Raw genomic sequence first — 23231 nt, 5'->3', positions numbered from 1 at the left:
TGTTACCATTAAGGCTTCTAGTCAACAGTAGCCTTCTAGTAGTTAAGTTTTTAGAGAGTCAAAAGTTATACAACGATTTTGGACTTCATGTGGAGTCGGGGACTCTAACCCCACACTGTTCAAGGGTCATGTATATGTGTGCATGAGTTTTTTTTGTGTGTGAAACAAGCTTTCATAATTACTTAGCTAAGTTCTTAGCCTGGTAAGGAATTCAGAGAGGTAGCAAACTCCCTCGAATTACATGCAATAATGTGCATGTGTGTGTGCGCCAGTTTTTGGGCAGAGGGTCCATAGCTTCAACCACATTCTCAGAGGGCAGAAGTTACTGTGCTGGGGACAGACATTCTAATTCAAACACATGCTGTGCCAGGCTCCAAGCTTTCACGTGCACACCCCCAGCTTCTTGCACAGGAGGTACCCCACACACACACAAAAGAGGAAAGCTAGGATTGTGCTGGCCAAAGCACAGCTCTCTTCCCACATGGGGTGAGGCTATAGCAGCCTGGCCATGGCAGGGACCTGCTCTTTGTAGTCCAGCCAGTTCTTCCAGGAAGAATAGGGAAATGGGATGGGGAGGGACATCTAACTGGGTTTTCTCGAAGACCCTTTGATCCCAAGGAAGCAAACAAGCTGCCAGCTTTCTGATTTTCCACTTATTCTTTGAGGCAGATCCATTTTCCATTTTCTCTCCAAATCTGCTGCCCATTATACACAATCCAATGGCAAGATCCACTTCCCTCCTGTTTTTTGACTATGATGTTTCCTTTCCCAAAACTTCAGTTATCAAAAAATGGCTTAAAAATTCAAGCTGTACATTTATTACAGAAATTGAGTAAGCTTTTTAGCCAGTATTTTTGGGGATGCCTTTGGCATATCTTCAAGGGAGGGTAGCAGTCACTGATGTATAAACAGTAAGCCAACACAAACACAAAGGCCTACAATGATATATTAACTCTTGTGACTTTTCTAAGGCAGAAATATGACTGAACACATTTTATAATGTTTCTAAATATTATATTCACCAGAATACCCCATTGCCAAACCATCCCAGTTAAAAATTATGTACCTAGTTAGAGGCCCATTCAATTCTAGCCTAATTTAACATTTGGTCCCAGCAAGGGAAGGTATGACAAAAGGAACCTGGAAATGCCGTGAGCAAGAAACCAAGGTATCCCTTACACAGCCCTTGGGACCACTGCCCACCACCTGTGCCCGCCTACTTCGTGCCTCTCCCCTCCACACCTCAGAAGCAGCTGCAGCCCTGCAAATGCACTTCTATCACCAGCATTGTGGCTGCCTACAGTTTTCAGTTTATAAACCTGTAACTCGGATACCATCTCCTTTCTGCCCTCTGCACAAGCCCATAAACATCCCCAGCTCTGGCTCATGACGGGTTCTTTCCTCTAATGGAAGCTCCCTCCTGGATATCCCAAAAGAGAAAGATGTGTCTGGTAAGTGGGAGAGGTCAAACCTGAGCACAGCTATTTATTACATATACTGCGACCAGATGGATCTAACTCATCCATCAAAGCCCTCGTCATCCTCATCACATTAGCTTCTTATAAAAGCCTCCTGCTCTTTCCCCTCACAGTCCAGCCGCGCCACTTCTCTCCTCCTCTCTCTGTCTCCCTCTCGCTCTCTCCCTCTCATGCACTTTCAGGAAAATGAACCCTCTCTAACCCCATTGCTGTTCTCCTTAAATCATGGCTACCCATCACTCTGTGGCTATTTTTAAACTTTACTTTTATCAATACTCATCCTGTAGCTCAGGGAGATATTAAAACTGTACTGGGGCAAGGAAGGGCGTTTCTGACACTTGCTCCCTCATTCATCAGTTCCTCATAGGCCCGTTGGTGACAATGAAAAGATTTCACAATACCGTGCAGCAGAAACTCATTCTCCTGCTCATCCATCATGCTCAACCTAGCAGCAGTTCTACTGACCTAATCTGCAATGCCTCGGTACTCACTGGAGATTTCTTAAAGGCACCCTTCATTGTTGTCCGTAACAAAGAACAGGTCTGGGCCATTCGATAAGGAGGCTAAATGGTGCAAGGATTAATGAAATATTCCTGCATCTCCCCCAGTCCTGGGTTCAAAGACTGCGTGGCGGGCGTAGCCAAGCATCCTCTCGTGGGCTAAATGCAGTGCGGCCCACCCATAGCTCAGTTACATGTACTCAAAATACAAAGAACACTGCTTGGGGCACAAAAGAACGAAGGATCCCAAATTGCAGGCTCTGTCACTCTTCCATTTCTCAATTCATTCACTGACGGTGTTCCTTCATTTAGCAAACAGTTTTTAAGCATCTATTATGCACCAAGTTCTAACATCAACATTGGTGTCATAAAGGTGAGTACAAACCCTGGCTCAAGGAACTCATTAGTGGAATGGAAGGCAAAAACAGCAAAGATTCAATGATAGCAGTTATGGTAGACTGCTAACTGTCCCCTGGCACACTTCCTCCCTTCATTACTTCAGTTACAGAATTCCCTTTGAATTGTAGCCGGGTACGTGGCAGCCCGGCTAGAGACTACATCTCCCAGTTACCCTTCAGCTCAGTGGTGCCATGTGACTAAGACAAAGCTAATGGAGTATCAGCCAAGTGTTGTGGGCAAAGTTGATGTCACACCTGAAAAAAGCAGCAGGCTTCACACTGCCTCCCCTCTTCCCATGGATTGGAACAGACATATGTTGCTGGTGAGCCAGATTTGGCCACGAAGACCAGGACAACTAGCTAAGGAATAGCAGAGCAACCAGGAAGGAGGAGCCTAGCTTGGTGCCCGAATGACCTCAGGGAGCAGAAAGACTGCTGGTATCAGATGACCCTGAACTGGCTATGGCAGTGACCCAAACCCTGATGGCAGGTCTAGACGGGTGTGAAGAAATGGGACTCAGACACGCAATTTCCATTTTGACCTTCAGAGGCCTCTGAATGAAGCCCGGGGGGGGGGGGGGGGAGGAAAGACTGCCCTAAAGGTCCCTATGTGTTTTGCAGCTGACATGAGCCCATTTAAATGCCCAGAATTAGGACAAATGAGAGGCAATCCAGAGACCCCAATAGACAAACACAATAAGCAGTCCTGATTGATTTAAGTTCACAGACCATTTCCCCCTGACCCTCCAGCTTGTTCCTTGCTAACCAAAACAAAGCCTCTCTAGAACGTTCTTAACAGTCCACACTGTTCATTCAGTTAGCTACTCACATATTCTTTCAACTCTCCCTTTTCAAGTCTCTGTCCTGTCTCTGGAATGAAAACGCAAGCTCCTCGAGGGGAAGAATTGCATCTTTAGCTTCTCTCTCACACAGAGCTCAGCAAGCCACAGGCACTCAAAAAATATGAGCCAACTTAGAAATGGGACACCCAAGAAATGCAATAAGGGAGACTGGGCAAATTTTGTAACAGCAAAACATTAGTGCAGCAAAGAACATCTGAGGTGCTCTGGTTTAGCAATTCCATTACACACATGCAGAAAGGAGAACTCCAAGACAGGTTAAGTCCTGAGACTAAGGTCTCACAGCTCGGTAATGGCAAAGGTGCTACAAAAATAGGGTCTCCCGTGTTCTTTCTGCGATAGTGGAATGCCAGTCTGGGCCAGAAACAAAAGCCAAGCCCTGTTACCAATACCAAAGGTACCTACTCTCACCACTTTTGTTACAGCCCACCACTTTTCAACCCACTCCTGTCTGGTAGCAAATTCCAGTTGAGAGCCCAGGGGCAGGTAGTAGAGAGTAGCAGAGACATGTGTGGACAATTGTGGAGTGTAAAGGCTGAGGCACACGATTAGCTTAATTTTAATCTATGTCAGGCTCTTGACCCTCTTCCCTCGATTCCAATCAAGAAACACCTTAGCAACTTTAAACTTGAAAAGGCACCAATTTCTCCAGTCCAATTTCCACTTTTCCAAGTAAACTATCCCTATTTTATAAGGTAACTAATGTGTGCTACACAAAAATGTTTTATTTAAAATTAATTAATCTAATATGTCGTTGATTTTAATATTCTATGATTTTATGTACCACTAAGAAAAAAGCAATGCTATTAAACTAAAACATAATGCTTTCCAATCATTTTGAATTTTTATTTTATACTTATTAAAATAGTTGTTTTTGGCCAATTCAGATATTTTTATCACTCATGTATGTATGCATACATGAAATATATGGCATAAGGTATTCTAAAAACTGACCCTCTGGAAGCAATTTTCAGCTCAGAGTTGATCAATGTTTCCATGCAAAATACCATCTTCTCTGTCAGTCCAGAGTGTAGCTGATGCAGCCACCAACATGCATTCTGCACATTTTGATACAAACAAGTTCTCAATCTTATCAGGAAATGCCAATAGAAGTTTTTCAGACAACACTGAGTTCTAGTCTTCCCTCAAATGGTCCTTCAGTAGTTTGTTGACTAAAACCATAGGGGTTACAGTTCAAAGGAGTCTCCAAGATAGCCGCCAAGACTGGCCCAGCAGAGACAAATATACCATGATAGACCCTGGTCATAGCTTTCTTTCTTAAGATGCCATAACAGGGCAAGATACATCCCCATGTCAGAGATTTTAAAATGTGAAAAAACACACATCTTAACATGAAATTAAGTGTTACTTTAGGTGGGCATTTATTGCATTATTTTCCCAGAACTGCATTCCCTTCTTTTGGGGCTGTCCATGAGCTTGTGACAGGCCTCTGCCTATCATGGGAGGGTACAGCTTGCCTCCCAGACACAAAAGTGGATGCAGGACCCCAATCCTAGGACTACATTCACCTGCCCACCCCAACCTCAGACACCGAGGGTATCTATCACAAGGCCAATATCAAGGCATCATTCAGAGTGGAATATTAATCCAGAGATTCCAAGGGGAAAAAATCACCTTCCAAGCTCATTCAGGTTATTGGCAAAATCCAGTTCCTTGTAGTTACAGATCTGATGTCTCTGATTCTTTCCTGGCTACCTGCTGGGACACACTTTCTGCTTCTCTAAACTGCTGGGATACCTTCTCACAGGAAACCTTCCATCATCAAGTCAACATGTCAAATCCCTCTCCTGCTTCAAATATCTATGGCATCCTCTTCTTCCACCAGTTGAAGAAAGTTCTGTGCTTTTGATGACTGTATGATAAGATTGGGCCCACCTGGATAATTCCTGTTTTTAAAGGTCACTTTTAAGATAATCCCACCCTTTTTATCAGTGTTTGTTTATTTTTAAGAGAGAGAGTAAGTGATCAGGAGAGGGGCAGAGAGAGAGGGAGACAGAGAATTCAAAGCAGGCTCTGGGCTCTGAGCTGCCAGCACAGAGCCCAACATGGGGCTCGAACCCACAAACTGAGATCATGACTTGAGCTGAAGTTGGACACTCAACTGACTGAGCCACCTGGGTGCCCTGCACGATTCTCCTTTTTAAAGGTCTACATTACACCGTAACACAATCCTGGCACTGATGGTACATTCACAATTCTCAGGACTATGGGGCACAGAATCGGGGAGGGGGCATTTTTAGAATTTTGCCTACCACACCAGCCCTTCTGGCAACTATGGGAATGACCTAAGTAGTCTTCCAATAAAATCCTTTATTCTCTTAAGTTAGGCCAAGTTGGATTTCTGAGCCCTAATACACTATTAAATCAAGTAGAGCAAAAGACTAATGATATCAAGAATGACCTGACTCATTTTGACCAATGGGGAGCAGATAGTACTGTTCTTAAATTAATCTAAATAAAGCTAATTCCAATTCCATTTGGGAACATAGGCCCTTCAGGAACTAAATTAACAACAGTGAAAATGCAGGAAGATTACAGCAGTGCCTCAAGCATTTCAACAGGAAATAGGATGTTGCGTACCCATCTTCATACAGGGCTGACAGAGATAAGAGCCCAGAGCCCCTAAAAGACAATTTCCTTAAAAAAAAAAAAAAATCCAAGATCCATGTTTTAAATCCCACACATAATGGGAAAAGAAACCTTCCACGCCTTTTCTCTTTATTAATAACTTCCGAGTATTTGGCTCAGAATATCATTATTAGATTGCTATAAAATAATCTTGTTCTGCCATGTGATACACTTAGTGAGGCCTCCACTCACCCAAATATCCCTCACTTACCTTGTCTCGCCAAAATGGTTCCAATATTCTTTGCAATGAGTGATCAGAGAGAGAGAGGAAAAGATGAGAGAGGAAAAAGGAGAGAACGCAAACGTATCTGAAGAAAACCATTTCAAAATTTTTCTTCAACACTTATCTCCAAAATGGCCCATTTGATTCATGAACATCTCTAATGTATATCATCAGTGACTGAAGGAGTTTTTTTATATGATTTTTGACAATTTAACAAGTCCTCCTGACAAATTAAATGGTTGTGTTGACAACTTAACTGTACTGCCAATCAATATTTTCAATTACTTTCATTGTCATTCAGAAAAAATACAACACGAGGTCACACAGTGGTAAAACCAAGGGAAAAAAAAATAAAACGAGGAGCGACTGGTGGGGTGGGGGTGGGGGGTAGGGAAGAAGCAAACTTTAAGACACAACACATCATCATCTGCTCTGGGCCTAGGGGACTCCGGGGTTCTGAGACATGTCTGGAAAATGGCACTTCCCTTGGGGTGACTCTCTCAGACTCTACAATGGAGATTTTTCCCTTCCTACAAGCTATTTAAAAGTCATTAGATTTGAGCCATGGACACACAGCATTTTATTAAAAGGCCCTCCTTTCAGGCATTTGCCAAGCCGCCACCACCACGTCCTCAGTCCTCCAGAAAGGCCCTCCAGGACCCACAGGTACTGTTTCACAGCCTTTCCAGGGGTCGATTGGTCAGTCTGAAAAATTCAAGTCTGAGAACGCCAAGGCAGAGGTCAACCTTCTTAAGCTTTTCAAAGGGGTAGCAGCAAATCAATATTTTCAAATGTGTATTTATCATGCGGGAAGAGAGGTTACCCACGGAGAGCAGAACAAACACAGAAATATTCCAGTTTTTTACCGTCCAGAGAGTAGAAATGGAAAAAGATGATCTGGGGGTTAAAGGCAGATTTCAAAACTGATGATTTTTTTTTTTTTTTAATGATCGCTCAGAGTAAAGGATTTTAAAGGGATTATTCAGGGAGAGGCACCAGCCCTGAAGTCAAGGAGAATGCTGTGGCAGTGTCCCAGGTCCTTGTGACTTCTGGACACTCCATCACTAGTGGTTGTTGCCTGACCATGAGAAAAGAACACAAAGCCCTCCCTATTTGGGTCTGCCTTCTCTGAGTAGCTGCCCATGCTATTATTCCCCTGCCCTAGGCTGTCCTCCCTCCTTCTCAGGCCCTGAGACTCACCTCCTCCAGGCAGTTTTCTTGGACTGCACTTTCCCAGCTCTCCTGGTACAGTCTGCACCCTCCCATGCCCGTTTAGCTCTGAATCATTTAGTGTCTTGTATTATTATCTAAATGTTCCACATACTAAGCGCTTTAGAAATATTCACTTAATCTCCTTAGTGAACTGTAAGTACCCTTGGGAAAGGACAACGTCAGCCTTCTCAGGACCTCTCACCACAACCGATACGAGGGTGGCAGGAAAGCCTCTGCCAATGGTAGTGCCAGATGATGGGCAGCAGCTGCCAGGAATTACATGCTGAGGCAGACGGCCGACTCCCAGAGGATATGAGGCCTCACTGAGGGAGAACGCAGTGCGAGGGTGGGTTGTGTCCATCGCAGGCAAGGAATCAGGAAGTGGTGAAGCGTGTGTCTTTTCCCCTACTCTTGGACAAAACACTGATGTATGTACAGAGGGTTCTTGATAAGTGACTTAAAGAATTAAGTCATAATGAGGCTCTAGCATGCAACAATTCTGGAACTGTTACTTCGTCACCAAACTCGGACTGTGACTCGGCAATCACTGTGCACAAGGGGTAGTCTCAGATGGTAGAGAGCCACGGTACAGTAAGACACGTCCCGGGCCCTCAAGGGGCTCACCAGCTAGTGAGCATCAGAGACAAGAGAACAGTATTATTAGTAATAATATAGCAACTGGTCCCCAAGGAGGACTTCGTTTCAATTTGGAGGAGGAGGAAATGCTTCCCAGGAGTGATGTCTGGTACTGGTATTGGGCCCTGAACGGTAAGAGAATTTAATAAGCAGGGATGAGAGGAATGAACATCTCAGGAGAACAAACACAGAACGCTGGCTTAGCCCTCAAAGGCTATGCAGTCTAGAAGGAAAGAGGAGGCAAGTATAAACAAGGTATGAAGTGGAAGAGATCAATAGTCAATTGCTGCCAGAGCTCTGTGGCTAGATCCATGTCTTAGAAAGGCCAGCATTGTATCAATGAGTGGGATGTATTCGAGGGATGAGAAGCTGTAGGCTCAAACTAGCTGTGGTGCCATTAAAAAAATGGAGAGAGAAACAGGTGAGGACCTTGGCCAGGGCAGTGGCTAAAGACAGGGAAATAAAGGAACACCTGTGACAACTCTGTTGGCAAAGGGTCATGAGCACCAGGTGACTAGGCAGACATAAAGACTGAGAAAAGGAAGAAGGGTGATAAGCCCAGCCCCATAAAGGCTACAGTCATCCATACACATGGCCAAACAGGGAGGACAACCTCTGAATCCTCTTATGAATCTTAGCATCTTAGCAAGGGCCTAGATTTCTCCCTCTAGATGCTATGATGATTCAGGAGACCCTTTCCCACAAAACTAAAGGACTGGGTTCTCTAGGCTTTAAGAAGAGTATTCCTGTTGCCAAGAAAGTTATAACACCAATATATGACAATATCCAGGTATCTTGAGACAGGTGAAGAACAACTCTCCAAAAGGAACAAGAAAAGGGAGTTAAACGGATACACTTCAGCACTCAGCATCTGCACATCAGAATACACAGTTCCTCAGGAAGCGAGCTTCTCTGCAGGTAAATAGTGACACATTCAGAGCCCGTTACATCACTAAGGTAGGTCATCAAAAGCTTCAAATCCAGGGCTCCAAAGGGGAGACTCATAACACTGAAGCTTTTGAGAGGCCGTTGTTATAAAGGTTGAAGAGGATGGGCTACAAGCTATCCAAGTATCCAATACAAGTATCCAAGTATCCTTGTAACCAATACAAGAATATTCCATTCTCCATGGTGCTTCCCCAACTTACACCCCACAGCCTGCCCCTGCCCCTTTCTACCAGGAAAATTGGGTGAGCTCATCATCTTCCCAAGCCCAGAACCTGCCCACATCTGTGAGGCATAGTTCTGTCCTCTGGGACTCTCTGAGCTTGTTCCATCCTTTTAAGACTTCTGCTGAGAAGCCCTCGAGGCTCAAACATTACAAAGCTTTGTTGGACCAATCACTTGATTGCACAGTGTGAAGAAAAATTGACAAGCTACATAACAGAGGCCCCGATTTATGTGTACTCAGGAGAGGGGCCTAACAAAACAATGTCCCACTGATCATCAACCTCTTTACCAAGTGGCTGGCTGCCTCTGGTGTTGCAAGACACTCCCCCTCAACACACACACACACACACACACACACACACACCTTTCCCCTAATGGCTTTTCTTTGTAGAATGAACAAATATTCCCTCAGTCCTCACAGTAATATAATGCTAGAAATTAAAAAAAGTAGAATTTGGTGCATTTCTCTCATGACACACACACACACACACACACACACACACACACACACACACACTTTAAATAAACAAAAACAACAAAGGAGATGAAGAAGAAAGAAGAAAAAGAAGCCTGGAATTGAAGCTTACATAGGGAGAAGCATGGTTCTCGAAACCAGTCCTATGCTTGTGTTACTGAAAAACCAATGGATTTGGCTCAGTTCTGTTAACCATCAGCAATTATCTTCCTGTCAAAGCTAAAGGTAACAAATTTCCCCATATCCAGCAAGGCTATATCACCAACCGGACACCAACATCATCTGACGGCAAGTAAATCACCACAGCAGCCATGGGCCCTGACAGACAAATGCTCTGTCTCAGAAAATCCAGGCCTATCACTCAGAAGGGGAAAAAGGTTCTCTCAGCTGGTCTCGCAGAGAAGAGATTAAATGTTGCAGATTTTGTAAGTAAGTACAGTAGAAAGCAAATCCTAAGTATGAGAATTATTAATGGACTTTACACCAGTCTTTTTAATCTGTTGCAAACATATGCTCATCTATTTTACCTTCTTTCCTGATGGACATAACAGGCAGCAACAGTGCATTATCCCAACCTTAATCAGAGCCAACAGTACAAGAACAATGTCCTGCTACCTATCAAATGGGGACTACTTTAGCAAGAGCTGTTCTTTTATAATGAAGACTGTGTAATAAAAGATACCACTAATATGTCCTGTCCTTATACTTAACAATAACATTCATTTCATGATATGCTACATAATGGGGATATCAGTCCTTAACCTACTCAGGAACAAAGTACTGCATTATCACAGGGCAATTGGAACCTGGCTGGAATCCCCGATAATCTACGGGTGGAAGCAACAATTCCCCCCGGCAAAGGACACAGAGTGCTAGTGTCAGACTCCAAGAACCAGTTTGCCACTTGATTAAAGCCACCTTGAACCCTCACAATCACCAAGTGTTAAATATGGGACTGAAACATGTAACATTATGCAAACACCACCAGGGAAATCTTCACTAGATTATACAGTAAATGTGTGAGCATCTACAAAGAAGCTTGTTTGATGCACCAGTTTATTTCACAGATTCACAGACCTGCTATGAACCCAGAGCTCAAGTAGGAATAGTGGGGGTCCCAAACAAATCACTGTCTTTAATAAAAATGCAATCTACCTGAAAGGATAAACTTTATCCATAGAACTCAATCATCTAGCAAGAACCAGCTATCAGGCTCAAATTAGACATACAGAAAAAGGGGAGAGATTTATGAATGGGCAAATGGTGCTGTGCTGAATCAAAGGTGACATTACTGGCTTAACAGCCTGGTACCATGAAGTGTAAGTATGTGTGTGTTTAAAAATAGCTATTGGGGCGCCTGGGTGGCTCAGTCGGTTGAGCGTCCTACTACAGCTCAGGTCATGATCTCACAGTTTGTGGGTTTGAGCCTCGGTTGAGGGTCCGACTACAGCTCAGGTCATGATCTCACAGTTTGTGGGTTCGAGCCCTGCATCAGGCTCTGTGCTGACCGCTTGTTCAGAGCCTAGAGCCTGCTTCAGATCCTGTGTCTCCTTCTCTCTCTGCCCCTCCCCCCACTCACGCTTTGTCTCACTCTGTTTCTCAAAAATAAATAAATGTAAAAAAAAATTAAAAATAGCTATTTATTGAGGCCTCACTACATGCCAAGCACTGGCCAAATACTTTCACATATTATGTCACTTAATTTACACAAACCGTGATGAAAACCCTTTAATATTATGTTAAAGATGAGAAAATGAAAAACCAGAGAACTTAAGACCCTCAATGTAAGGTCACACAGCTGAAAAGTTGTGTATCCAAGACTCAGTGTCAGGCTCACCAGCATCAAAAGCCGCTTCACTTTTCACTGTACCACAGCAGTCAGTGATGGACATCAGCCTCCTCTCACTGTGACCACACACAGCCCCATCTGGAACATTGCTGTTGGGGTGGCTGCCTGGAGACAGGCTTGCCAACTGGCATGGGGAAAGATGCAAGTTCAGAAGCCTACAAAATCCTCTGACCTGTGATGTGAGCTCATCGGCATCATGCTATGCTCACCCAGGTGAACCTACCCTCTAAATCAATAATCATCCAGAGAAAAAGGCTAAGTGACCTGCATTTCTTAAATGTATAGGTATTATTGGTCAAATTCTAAGTATTATATTGAATCATATGAAACTGACATTTTTACAGGTCAAAACTGATTCAATATTTGCAATTTCACATTGTTCAGAATTAAGGGCAGGAAGGGGGGGGCAAATCATCCACCTTGAATGGAGAGGATTTTTAAACTAGACAATATATTATGCCTTAATTTCAAGCCAAAGTTAAAATGCTATAGTGAGATGAGGGAGAGTACTGGACTGGTGGGGAGGGATCTAGAAAACTGAGTTCCAGGTGTGTCTTTCCCCAACCAGCTATATGGCTTCAAGTAACTTGGCCTCTCCTCTCTACCTCAGTTTCCACCTATGTGGCAAGAAGGTGTTGAACCCTAAGTTCTAAAAAGTTTCTTCCAGTTCCAAAATGTTATCATGCTAGTGCCCTGCGGCTGACACAAGATGTTCTTCTGAGAAAGGATATGTGGAAAAGGGGAGTAACAGAGAGCCTAAGGGAATAAGAAGCCTGCAGTAAGAAGAAGGGGACCACCATAGATGATGAAAGCAGCCCAGGAAAAGAGAAATTGGAATTTAAAAACAAAGTTATTAATGTTATAAACTTGGGAAGCACCAGACTTGGAAGCCCAAATACCTAATGTTTCTACCTGCCTACTTATTGAGTACCCAAAGCTCAATAAGAAACTGGATGGGCAGTCTGAACCACATTTTTCTCATCATATTCTTCTAAGAGGTTCAGAGACCTTTAACACACCCACAAATCAAATGCCAGCAGCCAAATGAATATGGCATTCTCCTTCTCAGGATTTATGGCTGATGTACCAATTCCTTGTCTGGTCCTAAATCTGCTATTTATGAAGGAAGTACCCAAAGGCCCCAAGTACAGCTACACGCTCCACATATACCTGCACAGGGGCACAATGACATTTGGTGACAGGACACAGTTCAGAAAAAAGTTCTCTAGCATGACAGTGCTTTGGATTAGAACATCAAACAGCTCACATGGGCCTGGCAGTAAATTGCCAACCTTAAATATAAGAATGGTCTAAGGAGAGCTGGACTCAGCCCACCAGGGTACCAGTTCTCACTGCGCCAAAAAGCACAGTGGACCAACCGGAAGAGAAGAAAGCAGTCTGGTAATCACCTGCCATGGAGTCTCCTTCTCCAGTGGACTTTATTTCTTCTCCACATTCTGCAAAGGTTATTCTCTGATATCTCCCATGGAAACTCTACCCAGTGCCATAACACTTGAGAAGTTATCTATTCTAGCAGGTAGAGAAAGAGACATTAATTTGTCCTAACAGACGAAGTACTTAGCTGAGAGTCAGAAACCTTAGGTCTAATTCAAAATCACAAAACTGGGCCAAACAAGCCATATTTTACCAATAGGGATGACATGGTTTTGAGGGGTGGTTGCCTATAATAATAAAGAGATTTCACATTAAGAATTTCTGGATTCTCTTAAACAGTAAGATTTCCAGTAATGACAAAGTAGCTTATATTGGACTAACCCTCCATAAATAACAGTGATGAATTTTGGAGAAAATATTTTTATTTATTTTATTTTTTTTAACATTTATTTATTTTTGAGAGACAGAGAGAGACAGAGACAGAGAATGAGCAACGGAGGAACAGAGAGAGGGAGACACAGAATCTGAAGCAGGCTCCAGGCTCTGAGCTGTCAGCACAGAGCCTGACACGGGGCTCGAACCCACGAACCGTGAGATCATGACCTGAGCCAAAGTCAGTTTCTTAGCCTACTGAATCACCCAGGTGCCCCTGGAGAAAATATTTTTAAAGAACTAGTATGTTAACACATTGGGAAGCAACCCAAAACAGGCAGAAACTGGATGGAAGTCACTTATTCACAGAAGTGTACAAGGTAGCGTGGCTAAACCATAAGCAGAAAGTCATACTCTTATTGGCTACCAAGCCAGAGGATGGATTTTACTACAGACAGAGCTGTTGAAAAATGAGGGGTGAGATCCCAAGAAGGAGGGAACAAAGAATGAGATTCCCAAATCTGAAAATAACACATAACCAGATCCTTGGGTGACCTTGAAGCACACAATTTCTGGGAAAATCACAAAAATCTGAGTGAAAAATAACAACTAGAAGTCTGAAAGAACTGAGAAGAGGTCTCAGTTGCTGCTTGCCACAGGGGAGACACAATTTGTAATTTGAGTCCAGCTAAGTCACCTGCTAGAACAAAAACTCAACATGCTATACATATTTTTTAAAAATAACTATAGTCTACTGATACATATAACGTATTGTGCTCACTTCAGCAGCACAGATACATGCAATGTATTACCCACAATGTCCAGGACACATTAGATTACTAGACATGCTAATTAATTGGAAAACGTGATCCACATTCAAGACTTTTTAAAAAGTCAACAGAAACTAAGCCTAAAACGACTGAGATTGGGGAATACATAAGTACTTTAAAGGAGGTGTAAAAGAGGCACATGGGTGGCTCAATTGGTTAAGCATCCAACTCTTGATTTCAGCTCAGGTCATGATTTTATGGTTTATGCAATTGAATCCTCTGTTGGCCTCTGCACTCACAGCATGGAACCTGCTGGGATTTTCTCTCTCCCTCTCTCTCTGCCCCTCCCTCACTCATGCTTTCTCTCTCAAAAATAAACATTTTTAAAAAATTTAAAAAGTAGCTACACTAGACATGACCAAAGTCTTAAGAAAAAAGATGGTTATAATAAACGAAAAGATGACTGAAAGAATATCTCATCAGAGAAATGTATTTAAAAAAATTTTTAAAAATGGAAATCTGGAAACTAAAGTACAATATTTAAAACAAAAAATATGCTAGATGATCTTAACATAGGAATGGAGATGGGAAATGAAAAGATAGGTCAAACAAGATTAACTACCCAGAAAGAGGAAAAAATATTTTACAAAGCAATAAACAGATTCAGTGACCTGTGAGACAATTTAAAATGGTCTAAGATACATGTAACTAGAGTCTCAGTAAGAGAAAAAAATATGAGGCAGAAAAAAAAAGAAACATCAATGGCTGTCAAACTTCCGAAAATCATTAAGAGAAAATCTTGAAAGCCGAGAGAGAAAAATGATACATTACTATACATACATGCAGGGAAACAATGGTTAAAAGTGACAACTGACTTCCCAGGACCAACAATGGAGGCTCGAGACAATGGAAGGACTAAACTGCTAAAACAGCAAAAGTCAAACCAGAATTCTATACTCATGAAAATATTATTCAAAAATGAAAGCAACACAAACAAAACTTAAGATAAACAGAAATAGAGAACTTTTGCCAGAGACTCAAATAAAAAACGTTTAAAGAAATTCTTCAGACTCTAAAAAATATCATCCCATGAAATTTCTGTCCCATAAAAAGGAATAAAGGAGTGTCTGGGTGGCTCAGTTGGTTGAGCATCTGATTCTCAATTTCAGCTTAGGTCAGGATCCCGGGGTTGTGGGATTGAGCCCCATGTCAACCTCTGTAACTGAGTATGGATGGTGGTTGGGATTCTCTCTATCCCTCTGTCCCTCTCCCCCACTCATATGTTCTATTTCAAACAAAAAATAATAATTTTAAAAAAGGAATAAAGAGCAGTGGAAATGGGTGCTATGTTATCAAATATAAAGACTATATTTTCATCTTTCAACTTCTTTCAATGATATATAGCTATCTAAAGCAAAATTTTAACATTAGTGTGGCATTATAATCTAATGCCACCTAATGTATATAATCTAACGCCATCTAATGTATGTGAAGCATCAGAGCATAAAACCATGACTAGCATGCACTAAGCTTTCAATAAATACTTGTACAATAACTATTGTTGAATTCAGATTGCCACCCTTGAGCTAGATAACTATCCTAAGGCTCCTTTCAGCCTTACTGTTACACGATGATAAGTAGCTATGGCCAATCTCTTATCCACTGCTACTAACAAACTGCAAATAATCTCTGATAGTAATTCATCCAAAAATATCTTGGTTTCATTTGGATTGATATGTCACAATCTCCCAATATGCCATTGCAGTCCCAGCTACAGGAGCCAATGTATCACAGGAGATCAATTAAGAGTCTTGGATACATGACAGACAGGAAGTCCATGACATCTCCACTTCCATGGGATATCTTTCTCACTAATGACATGTAGGTCAAGTACAGAAGAACATGAGTTTTGCTAGTAGAAGTCATTCTATTGGACTATGTAACTATTGGATGTGTGACCTAGGGCAAGTCATTTAAGGCCTCTAAGATTCTGTTTCCTCATATGTGAAATGCAGAAAATAATAATTTCTACATTGGGTTATAGGGATGATTAAATGAAAGGAGGTTTATAAAGTTCCTGGCACCTAAATGACTGATAATAGGAGATTCCCAGTTGTGATTATTTAATAATTAAAATGTGCTTTAAACTATTATCCTCAAAGCAGTTAAATTAGAGTGGACTCCAGATGATTCTGTCTTATATTTCCTTTTATTACTGAATACATCAATGAGTGCAGCAGCTAAGCCTTTGGATTCAGGGTCCTTTCACTGTATCCTCTAGATAAGCAACAACCATCCCATTTAATCACACTTCCTTGAACCCCTTTTCCCATCCTGTTGGCAAACCAAGATACTGTTACCACAAACTGGCCCGTTTCTTCAAACGGTGAGTTCTCCTCCTCCAAATAAGCGGGCCAACTCAAAAGCTGATCTAAGCCCATGACAGGTAGCATCAGAGCAGTTCAGATCCCATACTACCCCAGACTCATGGATGATGGGAATTCAAACAAGAGGCTATGAAAAACACAGTGAGAACACATAGTGACAGAGGGAGAAGTGCCCTCTGTGACTGTCAAGTGCCAGTCATCAACTGTGTTGTAAATAACCTCCCCAGATGATCAGCTTCAAAAGCAAAGATTCAGGGTCTAAAGACCTAGGGTGCAACAATGAGCATCCTTATCACTCAGCACATTAACCATTGAGAAGCCAACCAAGGCCTAATCCACCAATGCGTCACCACAAACCCAACGGGGCTTGCCTCACTTGTTATCAATTAAACATGAGCCAAGTGTGGTGTTTACAATCTCAACTCAAAAATGAGTTGCTTCTCTGGTTAATTACTGGTCAGGTGGCTTTCTATCTGCCCTTAACTTCCCATAAGTGGTTAACCAACAGCCCATCATTACCAGCTTCATGAGGATTAGAGGTTAAGCATAAGCTTGATTATAAGCCATAAATGTGAGTAATTTGAAATGTTATTGGTTATTACAAAAATATATGATAATAATTTCCTCTTTAATGAAAGAGAACATGTTTATAGTGGTCCCAAGCTCCTTGTTCAGCCTTTGGGAAAGAGATGAGAGCCTGATAAACAGCTCAGCCTCAGGATGGGCATCTGGGGTAAGGTGGCACAAATGAATACTACTTAGCAAGGTCATAAAAAGGGAGACACATCACTGCATTTGTATGATAAATACTGAGTTTATGGGCCCCTTTCCTGCAAGGCCTGCATGTCATGGGGAGGGTTAGGTGTCGAAGGAGTCAGAAGAGCCAGAGAAAAAGGATGCCAGAAAGTTCCCTTCTCATTCACAGCACTGCATGTTAAAATGAAGACTTGTCCGAGTAAATTCTACACAGTGATTAAATGTACATACAGAATCATAAGACATGAAATAATAATACAGAGTGCATAGGTACAACAATGTATTTTAAACCTCCCGACCACATAATGTGACAGGGAGAAAGTAGAATGTGAACCAAGAAGCCTAGGAATAGTTGGTGAAATTCAGAATGATTAAAAACTGAGCATTACCACTGAATAGGAAAAGAGGAGTCTTAGTTCTCAAGAAATGGAAGGAGGACTGGTCTGCTGAGGGCAGGCTGTTATCCACACGGCGAGTATCATAAGTCTCCTATTTTACAAGTGGTTTGTGGTCTATACCACTGCCCTGGTTGGGGAGTACGTGGGCAGGGTCCTAGCATTACCAGATTATAGGACACTCTACATTTCAGGAAAGGATCCTTGATCTCACATTCCAATCGACGATAAGCCAATCCAAGGCCAATGAAATTATAGCTCTCACCAAAAGGTTGTGACATAGAAAGGGACCAGAATGGCACCATGCCAATGAGATGTTGGCATCCTTCCTAAGCCCTGTGAGCAGGTAAAAGATCTCCTGGGGGAGCAAACCATGGTGCCAACACCAATAGCTAAGAAGCCTCAGGAAAGCAAAGTGGCGATAAAAGCTTTACAGCTACCCCCTCCCCTTACGCTGAGAGCTCTCTTTCTAAATTAAAAGTCGTTTTCCATTTTTAACAGCCCCAACAATAACACTTTATAGAGCACTCTCTTTTCACAGAGCACTTTACAGTCATTAGTTATTTAATCTTCAGAGGTGTCTCAGGAGGCCAACGGGGAATGGACTCACTTACTCCCCTCTTCTTGCCCAGAAGTGTCGGCGCTGGCCCAGAGAGTATATGGGCTGCTGGAGGTGGCGAAACTCCCAATACGGAGGTGCACAGCTCGATCCAAACCATAAGGCAATTAGCTTGCATTTGTTGAGCTTATTGACATTTGCAGAACAATTATTTTTTTAAACACTGTCAAACCATTTTTGCCAATAGAACCACTTTTTGCCTTTGCTCACCCTTAGCAGACACAGATACTAGTTGTTCTGAGTGGTAAAAGTTTTATTACAACTTTCAAGTTAACAATCCCTCCAAAATGTGTTTGTTGCCTGGAGAGGCAGGCAGACATCACATGTCCATTCAGATATAACAAACCCACACGGTGAAATATCTACACAAAAGTAAAGTGGTGTTTCATGGCAGCATGTCTGTGTAGCAGATCAAACTCTAGACAATTTCAAAAGCTCCTCCAAACACATGCATACACAACTATAAGATTTCCTAGCTCTTCCCTGTAATTTTTTCATTAATAAATATTTACAGAGTACCTACTATGTACAAGACACTGCTGAGTGCTCTAAGGGATAAGATGTTAACTATACATGGTTGCTTAAGGATCCCACAGACAAGTAGTAGAGATGAGGTGAACACACAAATTACTGTAACAGAAGACAGAGCGGCAAGGACCAAAGTGGTGTGAGGATGGAATGCTGTACAGGCACCCTGGGTACAAATGCTCATTTTCAGTTGGTAGAACCAGAATGGTTTCACAGACGATATGGTCTTTGAGCTGGGCCTTGGGAAATGAACAGAAACTAGGCATGCTGTGGGTACAAGGCATTTCAGGTCTCCTGGAACAGTGTGAGCACAGACACAGAGATAAAACTGGGGAGGGGGGAGGTATAAAGGGGGAACCCTCAGTTCCAACACCTGTTGTATATGAGAATAAAAGCTTTGACAGACCACCCCAGTTAAAGGGAACCCCTCCCCACTCAAGCCACCTCTACTTCAATAGCTTTTTCTATGTTCTTTACAGTTTATACCAGAAATTGGCCACATATGTTTATATTCCATCACCACTGTTACCCCCCACTACTAGGATGTAAACGCCACCTTATTCAACTGTGTATCCCAAGAATAGTATTATATTTGTTATTATACTTGTATCCCAAGTATAATATTGAGCAGAATATCTTCTGCTCAAGACACATGTGTTGGTATAAATATGTCACACTGTCCTATAAGAGACCAAATGTTCTGAGGTCCCCCCTCTCTCAGCAGAGCACACTGGGCTGGATAGCATGGATAAAACTGATGGAGCATAGGAGGCAGAAGCCCAAGGGCCAAATAGCTACCTAATCCACCCCAGCCCAGTGACAAGATCTGGTCTACAGAATAACTTCTGAAAGTAACTACTTCAAACTCACAGCCAAAGTAATGGAATAGGGGGCAGGTGCCAAGGGATGCTGCCAACAAGTCTTACCACCTGGGAAGAAACAAAGTCAAGTGTAACCTTCCCACATTTTATCAACACTCTCCCTTCCCCTGAGCCCAAATTCTTCCTGATTAGAACTAGACAGATTCCAAGGAAGGATGTCCTATATTCAAATAGGATGAGCACAGATCTTTAGAAGGCCTTTGCAGTGAAAATGAAGAATGGGGATATGGGGGGTGCCTGGGTGGCTCAGTCGGTTAAGCATCTGACTCTTGATTTCTGCTCAGGTCAACCTTGCAGTTTGTGATAATGAGTCCCACGTTGGACTCTGGGCTGACAGATCAGAGTCTGCTTGGGATTCTCCTTCTCCCTCTCTTTCTTTGCCCCTCCCCAACTTGTTCTCTCAAAATAAATAAATAAACATTTTTAAACAATGAATAATGGGAAGCCAGTCCCAAAATATATAGAGTCTGAGATGCCTTTTCTTCCCTGGAGATCAGCTCTCCAAAAATCTTTAGGACATCAACTAACCACAAACAGGAAGAAAAAAATAAACAACTAAGTCCATTAAATGTGGGGTGTGGGTCTCAAGACTTGGTGCTATTCAGTGAAACCAGGGTGAAAAGCACCATCTTTCTAGTGGTCATATTTCAACACATTCACTCCAGCCCCTTTGTGTGTAAGGCAGTGGCCAGCCATACATTCGTATCTGGCGTCCACATCTGAACAGGGCCTCTAATGCCTAAGAGGAATCACTTCCACAAAATATGTTTTTAGGACCAAAGGATAATTGAGACAGAATGCTAAGCTGGTGTATTTGGGGAGGATCCATCTAAAAAGCCTAATCATGGCTAATTCACCATTTGCACCCACCCTGGGATTTCATGCAGAGCATTGGTTTCACTAAGGTAATTGGTGCTATTGAAACAAGCCAGTGCTTTGCAGTTCCCTGCTTCCCTCCTCGCCTCTGGGCACGGAGAGGATCAATATTTGTTAGGATTGCTTCTTGTTCCAACAATGTAAGATTTACAATACTAGCTGGGATTCTCACTTTGTCTTCACACAACTCATCAGTGGAACCCAATTACTAACCTCAGACAAACAACATTAACATGAGCCTCTATGCTGCTTTATTGCCCTTCATCCAAGTCTCATTTCAGGGTCTTCAGGCAGTGCCACTATAACAGATACTACACTTTAAAGTGTGCTCCAAGGAATAAATTCTCAGTCTTTCATTACTCGTACCTTGATTTACTTCATATCATCTTGCCGCTATAGACAAAGATAACACACTGTAAATTACAGCCATCCTGTCTCATAGTTTCAGAGGTAGGGGGAAGGCAGGGAGTGAGGCTTTCTTTGGCTTTACAATTAGCAGTGGACCAGACGCTATCGCTCCCACATTGCCCACGATTAGCTGGTATTTAGTAGAACCATTTGCAAAGCATGGTTTGGACACAGATCCCTTCCCCCACCCTCAATCCTCCCTTCTGCCAGAGAGCCCATTAAATTAGAAAAACTTCAAAGCTAAATGAAAACATGGTTTCAACCATTCTTTATCACACTGTCTCACAGGCTATCAGCTCACGTACATCAGTTCAGGAGGTAACTCAGGAAATCTATTTAGTGCAAAAACCCTTCCAGTAATCAAGCTTTTGTTACTAGATGGCTCAAAGTCTCCCAAACTGGGTGTAATTCTCAGCAGTTCCCTCTTTCCTCCAAAGTGAACCCTGGTCTAAATAAGAGCCATCTAGCTTTGCCTTGAATTTCAACTGGATAAGGAGAGACCTAAGGAAACAGTCATTGGAAAAAGTCCTTCAAGTTAGCTGTAGCAGTACCCCCTTATTTGTCCTACAATTTCCTCCATCCTCCGTCCTATTCCAGTAGCTGATAACTAAGAACATTAGTTTTATGCGACTTGTCAAGCTCAAATGAAAAGAGAGCTAACTTTAATGACACTGCAATTAATCGCCCCAATAGACAGACAGCTAAAAGACAAGATATTGACTTCATTAAGGATAATGTATTATGTCATTAAGTTGGTAGGGTCACCTTGTGTATCATACATGCCTGCTAATATATTGGCATTTTCCTCAAATAAGATAAATTCAGATATGAGTGATAAAGCTGATTAGAAAATGTTTAATCTAAAGAGGCTACTTTCCTTATATGCCTGCTCTGCAGCCCCAGGTAGAAGCGAAGTCATAAGAAATCATTACAGACCTAAGATTACCTCAAATACCAGATCCAACTCATTTATAATCCAGTCCTTCCCTCCTTCATTTCTGCAGTTAAAAGGCTGCCTTAACTGATGGGAGTTGGAGAGCTTTTGGCAACTTTATGCTATACATGCTTGAGTCAGTGAGACGTTGTTGTTAAACACAGCACCTCTTTTATTTTGAACCTTCACATGCCCAGACAATTCCAATGAACACAGCCACATGCTCTTGGTGACATGGGGGTTGGGGTTAACTCTGTCCAGACAGGCCTCCAAAGCCACTTGGGTGAGAAGAGGAGCTAGAGTACACTACAGTTCCAAAACAGATCATTCTGTTTAATGAGATAACTTCTCTTCAAGGCTTATCTAAAGGGAGTTGGTTGACTTAAATAAAATCATTTTTCATTTAGAGTGGAGTATTCACAAATTATGATACATTTGTAGAAGCTTTTCCTGGCACTTCATTTCACATAAATAAAATAAGCTTTTTTAAAAATTATTTATATCTCTTTAACTAATTTAGCAAAAATGTAATCATAGTTCAAATGTTGTCCGAAGCTGAGGAATCCCCATGCGGAATACTTTGTCATTCTCTAAATTGGTAACTGGTTTCATAATACACTTACTTGGGGGGGGGGGGGTACGAGGGCTTCTTCCCCCAACTCAAGTGTCAAGTTTTTATTCAGTCAACAGAATGATGATCCTATAATGTTGCATTTGAGCTAGGTAAAATAATTATCCAGGCTCCTGGGTGGCTGTCAGTTGAGGATTTGGCTCTTGATTTCCGCTCAGGTCATGATCCCAGGGTCATGGGATCGAGCCCCTCATTGGGATCAATGCTGAGCACAGAGCCTGCTTGGGATTCTCTCTCTCTCTGTCCCCTGCTCACACTCTATCTAAAATGTCTATATAAATGCATACACGCATACACATACACACACACACTTGTAATTGGGCTCTTGGTCCACAAACAAACAATACATTTGGATGAGAACAAGCCAAAATAGAGACTGCAGTCTTAACTGCTGCATAAAATAGTGCAATGTGTGACTGGATGAGTAAAGATATATATGTGTGGATATACATGTTAGATATATGTGTGTCTATACTTTACATACACAAATAGACTTCACACCACAGACAAAATCTAGATATAATATCGAATCCTCAGATTATACCACAAAGGACCTCAGCAACTCCCTCCAATGCCTAAGAATGCCCCCATTTTACAGAAGGGCACAATGAGCTCTTGTCCACATTCACACAGGGAGTTAGCGGTTAACAATAACCCAGTTCTGACAATTGCCAGGCCACAGGTCTTCGCACCACACTTTTCCACACCACTTCCCTCCCTACACATGTATATACGTTTTTTTGCTTTTATTTATTTATTTTTTATTATACGAAATTTATTGTCAAATTAGTTTCCATACAACACCCAGTGCTCATCCCAAAAGATGCCC

At 42.2% G+C, this 23231-nt stretch overlaps 1 protein-coding gene and 1 long non-coding RNA gene across 9 annotated transcripts in view; one reads left to right on the top strand and one right to left on the bottom strand.

Moving 5' to 3' along the window:
• The window catches only part of LRMDA (leucine rich melanocyte differentiation associated), a 1023531-nt gene that overhangs the window by 527618 nt on the left and 472682 nt on the right, over nt 1–23231 (bottom strand). Inside the window, exon 1 of one of the 8 annotated variants that reach the window (XM_042909261.1) lies at nt 7455–7769. The exons of 6 other annotated variants lie outside the window; for them this stretch is intronic. In XM_042909261.1, coding sequence (XP_042765195.1) covers nt 7455–7681 — 227 coding nt within the window. In that variant the 5' untranslated portion in view covers nt 7682–7769. Of the gene's footprint in view, nt 1–7454; nt 7770–23231 lie in introns of those variants that run through there. One more of the 8 variants, XM_042909263.1, reaches the window with a different exon arrangement.
• Nucleotides 7884–10291, top strand: LOC122202757. Its single transcript, XR_006194863.1, has 4 exons — nt 7884–8088; nt 8747–8874; nt 9850–10030; nt 10153–10291. It is a non-coding gene; the product is annotated as an uncharacterized LOC122202757 (long non-coding RNA).

Source organism: Panthera leo, chromosome D2 (assembly GCF_018350215.1).
Source record: "Panthera leo isolate Ple1 chromosome D2, P.leo_Ple1_pat1.1, whole genome shotgun sequence".
NCBI lineage: Eukaryota > Metazoa > Chordata > Mammalia > Carnivora > Felidae > Panthera > Panthera leo.
The sequence above is the reverse complement of the archived record's forward strand: the minus strand, read 5'-3'. Positions and strand labels throughout refer to the sequence as shown.